The sequence below is a fragment of the Anabas testudineus genome, chromosome 9 (genome assembly GCF_900324465.2).
Source record: "Anabas testudineus chromosome 9, fAnaTes1.2, whole genome shotgun sequence".
NCBI classification, from domain to species: Eukaryota; Metazoa; Chordata; class Actinopteri; order Anabantiformes; family Anabantidae; genus Anabas; species Anabas testudineus.
This window is the reverse complement of record NC_046618.1, coordinates 11,907,614-11,915,465: the sequence shown is the minus strand read 5'-3', so window position 1 is coordinate 11,915,465 and position 7,852 is coordinate 11,907,614. Positions and strand designations below refer to the sequence as shown.

Genomic DNA, 7,852 nt, shown 5'->3' with positions numbered 1-7,852 from the left:
ACTAATCAGATCACTATTAAACCTATCAGTAATTTGACTCTTAATTAATGTTCAAAGTGACGTCATCACGCTGTTTGCTTTGCTTGACGCACAAACCTGAAGATATTAAGACAAAGCAACATTTAACTCTCTCACTGAAGCTCAGATCAGGGGTGTTTTTCTGATATGATTAGTATCCTGATTTGCAGCCTCCCTGTCTACTCAGTCAAACCACGACCATCGTCATCACCATTCATCGCTCCTGACGCTCAGTCCTGACAGTGGTTCACACTCAGCTTGTCCCTCAGGTTCACTCCTGTTTCCAGATTCCAACCCCGCGGGCTTTAGGACCTCCAGGATCTGCTTTCTGAGGACGGTCTTGTTTTTACCGTTACGTTCATGCATGTAATCATTGATTGTGCCTATTGTGACAGGCCGATTTACCATCTGTAGGGTCCCATGGGGCTGTCACTGCAGTCTCCCTGCAGACTTGAAGGAATTCCCCTTTAATTTCCGCCGCAAATTTAATCTTAAACAGGTTTCACAAGTGAGTCTGGTATCAACAGACCATGTCTGCAGGTTTCTCATATTCATCACCAATATTTTTACATATATAAATATGGACTCGGGAGCTCCTTATCGGAATATTGTTGTCACACCTGAACTTGGAAATGTAAATGTAAAGTAAAGAATGAGACATGTGGTGGGTTAGGGTTATTCATGGGTCACTGGAAGCCAGAACTAATCATTTACTTATTTGAATGGGTGTGGATAGAGTAAATATAGATATTAATGTTGAGAACTACTTTCCCACAGTTGTTTATAGTGACACACGCTGGTCTCAACCACAGTTATTGTGTAAAATAAATCTGGTGCTTTTGTCCAACTTCATAAAATATTTGAAAACACTTGAAAACCCATGAAAATAATTATGAAAAATGAAATTTGAGTTTTGGTTTGTTCGCGGTTCAGTTTGAATGTGAAGATGGTGACAGCAGGTTCATTTCTTCTTGCCACAGTGTTTCTTTCTTCTCTCTGAAGTGGAGCTGCTCTCCAGACGAGTGGGAGACTTTGCCGCCTCCTGCTGCAGCTCACCCGGCCCCCTGCCCTCCCTACGCGCCTCCTCGGCTCTTTTTCCCACTGATGAGAGGAGCAGGACGCGGCCACAGCGGCGGGAAGCAAATTATCTACAAGCACTTCCCTTAAAAAAAAAAAAGAAAAAAAAAAGTTCACACTCACATACACAGATGTCCCTACAAGTAGCGAGTCACATCGTCTTAGACCCGCAGGAGGGAGCTTACTGGGAATAACCTGGCAAGAGGATGTAGTGAAGCAGGACGGATATTTAAAGATTATTCTGCCCTTTTGTTTCTTTTTCTCTGTTGATTTTGTTTTCATCTGACTAAACTATTTTAAAATTCTCTAATTTTTCCACACTAGTTTAAACAGCCTGAGTAGACTTTGGGCCTTATGCCCTTGTGTCTTGTGTATTTCTGTTTTACTAAAGCGCACATGTGCTGGAGCGACAGGCGCACAGGACGGGGTCCGACAGGCAGGGAACTTCCTACATATGCTGCATTAGGTCTTTAATAACCATCAAATGTGAGGACTACACTGACTGGATGGAGTATGACCCGACTGTTATTGCAACAAGTACGAGTTGTGCAGCTTTGGGGCGCAGCGGAGGAGCGCACCGCGACCCTCTGAGGCGCAAAGTCACCAGAAGCGGAAAGAAGAATCAGATCTAACGTCGCCACTTGTGCCGTTGACGTGGGAAGTGTTGATGTTGTCGGGGCTGTTCACAGGCACTGCATTAACAGCAGCTGTCAAACTCATGGGATCCTCCTGCCCCCCGGGCCACGGGGAGATCTGCTGAGGACTCTACTGCGCATGTCAGAGCGCTGGACAGTTCCAGAGAGGGAAATTTAAAAACGGGTTTTGAAGCATCACAGTGAAATACAGTAGAGGGGCTCAGGGACCAGGTCACACAACCTTCAGTATCATCCAAAACAGGTGAGTCCTCACGTCTTCTGTTTTTTAGTGTCTTTGGATGTTTTGTTTTTTCGTTGCATTTCACATTTCAAGGATTTTTAGACTTTATGTGTAATTTCTCTGTAGGCTCGTTAATGTGAAGCCATTTAAATAGACTCAATTCCTGGGACCAAACTTTTATTTAAAAAACAGCTGCACTTAATGCTTCTTTAGTAAAAGAAATTTTATTTGTTTTCATATCAATAGTTAGTGTTAAAAGAGAAAGAAAAAAAACATTCAAACAGAAAGACGGGCTTCAGCTACAACAACAAAGGCATCCTGATACCACTCTCTTCATCTATCAGTATATTCTTGATATGTTTTTTTATTCTTGTCTTCAACTCTACAATTGAGTTTACTTTATGTGGTAATTCTTTTTTCGACATTCTTTTTAAATATGTTTATTCATATTATAATAATAAATAATTTCAATGTCAGTAATATTATAAAGTACTTTTATAGTCTATTGATTGTTTAGTTCTGTTTAAAGAGTCATTGAGGCCATAATCTAAAGTGTTTTAATTGATTTTAATTTAATTGCAGTACAACAAATCCCAGGAAATGATAGAGGGTGGAATCACATCCAGGATGTCAGGAATAATTGACAATGCTGGACACCATCCATCTCCACAAGACTACAGGTAAGACTTCTATTGTCCTAAAACATCTTCAGCTTTTTAAGGACAAACTTTAATGTTGTTTGATGTACTGTTCAGTTTTTGTTGCATGTTGTCAAAAGCACTCAGGATCCTCCCTGAGGCGCCTACAATAGATGAAAGGCATATTTATTTTAATCAAATCCCTTACTGTGTTTAGCAAATAGTCATGGAACAAATTGTCAAACCGCACTATGTTTAATCTAAGTGCAGACAGGCAGCTCTTTTTGTGCATGGAGGAGGGGGGGGGGGATTGTATGAAAAAGAAGAGATCCTGAAAAAAATCCTGAAGAATAAATGATTTTCAGTCTGAATGGATCTGTCAGAAACCATCAGCTCTGTTTACACTCCCGCTGTCGGCACACTGAGAGCCTGAACCACTTGGCCTGTCGACTCAGGGGGAGACGGGGCGCTCTGGGTCACCAGTGTGCGCAAGTGGTTCCCAATTAGAAAAGGAGGGAGTGAGGGAGGAGGAGGTGCAGTAATTCATGTTGCAGAACCTCTGGGAAGGCTTGGATGATGCACAGAGACACCAGCTCAACATGTTTTGCATCAATGAGCAATTTCAATGCTGCTGGTAGAGCGAGACGAGAAGAAGATTTATCTATCCTGTAGTTCTGATCAGTATATGTGAGGCATTTATAAGTTAAGTGAAACCTTGTTTTACACATTACAAAGCGTAAACGACCAGATAACTAAGCATGAGCAAGCCCTGGACATATTTGAGATTCACTTTGAGTGAGTGCACAACTTCTTTTAAGTTTGAATTAATTGTCCAATAAAAAAACAAAAAGAAATATTATAATTTAACATGAAATAAATCATATGTTTTCAAATTGTTATTTGCCAGAACTACTTCTGTCCCTGCAGTCAGACAGAGCAAAAGGAAAAGATTAAGAATCAGTCTCAGTACCTTCAAAGCTCCAGTTGGGATATTGTGAAACTTTGCAGGGACATAAACTTCACAATGCCGCCTACTTCAAAAGCATGATCACTAAAATCATTTGCTGGCACATGCAAGGTGTTTGAGGATGTGTGACGCTGATTCCTGGCTGCAATGATGTCACTCATACAGACGGCAGACACAGAGCCCTGACCTCAAACTACATCTACTCCCCCACCCCACCCCCGGCCTGAGGCTGTTGACGATGGTGAGGATGATGGGGGGGGGGGGGCAGTGAGGATAGAGGCTGGAAAGGGACAGGCAAGCAGATGGCATCCTATTTGTCCCTCTTATGTGAGGCCTGTCATTCCAACAGATTAATGCAAGGCCTGGTAAAGAAAAGAAACGACAGAGACAATCAAGGAAGGGTCTGGGGAAGACAATAGAGCCACGTGCCACTGGGCAGATTTGTCGTTTGGGACACAATAGGTGATCATTTTTCAATAGACAAGGCCAACTGTTGCGGGCAACATGTGCTGCTGTCCCATGTTTCAAACGATCTCATGTGCTGTTTACTTATGATTCAGCCAATGGTTAAGGAGGGACCGTGGTCACCTGACATAGGGTTGATTTTTTATTAGGAGATTTGGTGCGTGTGTGTGTGTGTGTGTGTGTGTAGGGGGGTGTACTCCTACAGTGTCCTCAGACTCACCGAATAACTGAATAGTATGTGTTGTCATAGCGACCCCAATTACTAAACCCTTGTGCCCCGAGAAGACTGGAGAGGATTCAAGAGGATTCCTCTCTTTTCTTTCTCAACTCACCACGTTGAAGACATAGTGACTGAAAGCTCGTTGCTACCAGCAGTTCACTGGTTAAATAAAGCTTAAAACATAAGATGTATAAAATCATAGGTAAAAACAAAAAATTTAAAAAGAGTAAAAATTTTATTTAAAAAAATAAAAAATAAAATTATTTGCTATTTATTGTTCATATTTTTTTACAACTGGAAAAAAGAAGGTGAGAAAATGAGATCAGCGTACCTTTCCAGGTCAAAAAACACTAATCTCAGCAGATGATACTGTGAATGGGACGTTTGTTTAACTTCCTATTGTTGATTAAAACTGTCACTGCTAAATAACACTTGTAGTTAATCTTCTTATGTTAAATCCTGAAAAGCATCGCTGCTACCCAACTTCACTGAGCAGCTTTCATCTCCGTTTGTCCTTATTCAGACTCATTACAGTGGCTTCAACTTTGAAGGACTAAATTTTCTATCAAGTGTTTAGATTTAAATTCCACTCGGGGGTCTACGTGTGTCTGAGCTGACAGCCGTGTTAACCCCCCAAAACCTCCTCCCGGCTTCTCTTTTCTTGAAGGCTTCTGACCACGGACCCCTCCCAGCTTAGGGAGGAGGACCTCCCTGGGGACCTGCAGTCTCTGTCATGGCTCACCTCTGTGGATGTGCCCCGACTACAGCAGATGGCTGACAGCCGAGGCCACAGCAACGGGCCCACCCAGGGCAGCTTGTTGGAGCAACAGACAGGTGAGGTGACAGGGAGGGGACAGTGGAACATTCAAAAACTGCATCATCTCTCTGATTGGACAAATCCGGACTAATTTGAGAGATAGTATGATTTATAAAACTACAAATACAAATACAAGATGCGCGCTTTTTTTTATTTCTTAACTGGAGACGATTAACCTCAGAAATTCATCCATTTGGTCAGTTTTGGTAGGATTTGCTGAAGTTTGGGTTTTCAGCATTTGTACACCTGCAAACATTTATCCTCTAAATAAAATCACCACTAGCTTACATTTACAAACATAACACATACCTACCTTCACCACCGTTTTTAAAGAGCTGCCGCTATTTAGGTTTGATAAATGAGGTGGTGATATGAGCACTATAGAGCATATTGATAAATTTAAAGGATGTTTATTTAAATTTAAAAATATCTATAATAATAATATAATACTATGATGCTATATTACAGCTCAGCTGAGCAACATGACAATGACAGCAGGACAGGGCTCTATGCTCCACCTCCAGAGCAGCATGCAGCACAGCCCTCTGGGAATCAGCATCATAAATACCCACAGCGGAAGTGTGAGTTTTATCAACAGTGCAAAAACACACACATATATTATATAGAGTGTATATAATATTATTTAAAAAAATATCCCTGCACTATTTCACAGATGTCTCCATTCTCCATGAATGGACTGCCCTCCCCTGGATACCAGTGCCCTACCTCAGTCTACCAGCCTGCACCCCAGCAGGTGTATTCTTTAACCCAAACTGGACAACAGGTAACACACTTTAAACTAATGAAGAGCCTGATTTTATCAAGAGAAATGGTAAACCATAATGTCATTATTCTCTACTCCCTCTTAGTGTTCATCTAGTGGGCTTTATAGCAATGTGTCTTTCAACAACCAAAGTCTATTTGCACAACCTCGCCTGGCTCCTCAAGAACAGGAGCTACAGCCCAAGTCCTTTCCCAAGCCAATCTACTCCTACAGGTCAGCACACTATTATTTAGCTAAAACCAAATTAAACAAAATATTCATCAGATTTTCTAAATTTCATTTGTGTTTTTCTGTTAATTTGTTTTGAACTGTATCAAAATGATCATTTTTCTGCTCAGCTGTCTGATTGCCATGGCTCTGAAGAACAGCAAAACTGGCAGCCTCCCAGTCAGTGAGATCTATAGCTTTATGAAGGAACACTTTCCTTATTTCAAGGTACGAGAGACGATTATTAATACAGAAAATGACCGTAAGAGAGGACGCATGTAGATACATGTGACTGATTATACTACTGCTCTACTCACTCTCCCTGCAGACTGCACCTGATGGATGGAAGAACTCAGTCAGACACAATCTGTCCTTAAACAAATGCTTTGAGAAAGTGGAGAACAAGACGAGCAGCTCGTCCCGTAAGGGCTGTCTATGGGCACTGAACCCTGCCAAAATTGACAAGATGGAGGAAGAGATGCAGAAGTGGAAACGCAAAGACCTCCCAGCCATTCGTCGCAGCATGGCTAACCCTGGTCAGAAGTGTATTTTGTTACATGTAGAAACTCCAGTAGCCAAACTGAAAATAACAATCAAGAGCAGACAAAACCGATTTTTGCTTCTCCTGACACTGTGTCTACTTCCTTGCAGATGAGTTGGACAAACTGATCACAGACCGCCCAGAGAACTGTCGACGTAAGGCTCTAGAGCCCGACATGACCCGGCTGCCCAGCTGTCCAACTGGTCTCCCACTGCCTGTCCCAGCCCAAATGCAGCCACAGCCCATAGTCACCCTGTCCCTGCCGTGTTTACCCATGCACCAGCACCACCAGCTTCAGGCCCAGCTCCAGGCTCAGGCCCGCCTGGCCCCCATGTCTCCTGCCCCGGCCCAGACGCCTCCGCTCCACACAGTGCCTGACCTTTCCCACAGTCCACTCACCCAGCAGCCCAGCAAGCCCCCAGATGTTTTCTACAGTGTGCACGGTGATACGCACACAGAGGTGGATGCACTTGACCCTAGCATCATGGACTTTGCCCTACAAGGTAAATACATGTTTTTTGAAATGTCTGGCCAGTTGTTTGTTAGCTAAATTATTCAAGTGTTGTTGCCTCAGTTCACCACCCTCTCTATCTGCTCAGGTAATCTGTGGGAGGAAATGAAGGACGACAGCTTTAACCTGGATGCTTTAGGCACCTTCAGTAATTCACCCCTCCGGCTATCAGACTGTGACTTGGGAACAGTCAGCCTCCCTCCTTCCTCCACTGGAGCGAATCTGCCTCTGTCAGATGTGCAGGTGACAGGTCTCTATACCTCCTACACCTCCCAGGACCCCCTTTCTTCACAGTACCTGGGCGCACCACCCAGCAGCAAGCCCATCGCCCTGCTTTAAACCAGCTGAACTGTCTCTAACAGAAGCAATGCGATTTAATCTGTGGATATCTGTGGATGGAACTGAAGTCAGAAGCCCGTTTTTTGTGATATCACACTGGTCTCCTACAGTTACACGGGAACTACCTGGACGAGGACATTTGGAAATTGTTTCACATACAGTGCACAAGAAAACTGTTCATTGCGAACTTAAACTGCTGATAAAAAAGGTGGTTGTAAGAAAAACAGTATGTAAGACTTAAAATATTTAGCTTTGCCAAGCAAAGACTCAGAGCCTGTATGTGTACAAAGACTCTATGTGGAGAAGTACAGACACATTAGCACCCACCAGTTTTTCTACTGTTCGCGTTTTAAGGCCCTTCCTTATTGTAGCTCTGTCTCTTGTCTGTTGTA

General features: G+C 42.9%; 1 protein-coding gene across 1 annotated transcript; it reads left to right on the top strand.

Moving 5' to 3' along the window:
• Positions 1 to 2,571: 2,571 nt before the first annotated feature.
• foxn4 (forkhead box N4) lies at positions 2,572 to 7,460 on the top strand. The gene is made up of 9 exons (XM_026343835.1): positions 2,572 to 2,651; positions 4,929 to 5,095; positions 5,547 to 5,659; positions 5,752 to 5,862; positions 5,948 to 6,075; positions 6,201 to 6,297; positions 6,398 to 6,605; positions 6,721 to 7,113; positions 7,210 to 7,460. Exons 1-9 carry the CDS (start codon positions 2,572 to 2,574, stop codon positions 7,458 to 7,460), a joined length of 1,548 nt encoding a protein of 515 aa, XP_026199620.1.
• The last annotated feature ends 392 nt before the right edge of the window (positions 7,461 to 7,852 follow it).

Coding starts and splice junctions, on each gene's coding strand:
- foxn4 (XM_026343835.1), top strand. CDS start 2,572: ATGATAGAGGGTGGAATCACATCCAGGATGTCAGGAATAATTGACAAT. Junction 6,076..6,200: donor AAGCCAATCTACTCCTACAG/GTCAGCACACTA, acceptor TTTTCTGCTCAG/CTGTCTGATTGCCATGGCTC. Junction 6,298..6,397: donor AACACTTTCCTTATTTCAAG/GTACGAGAGACG, acceptor CTCTCCCTGCAG/ACTGCACCTGATGGATGGAA.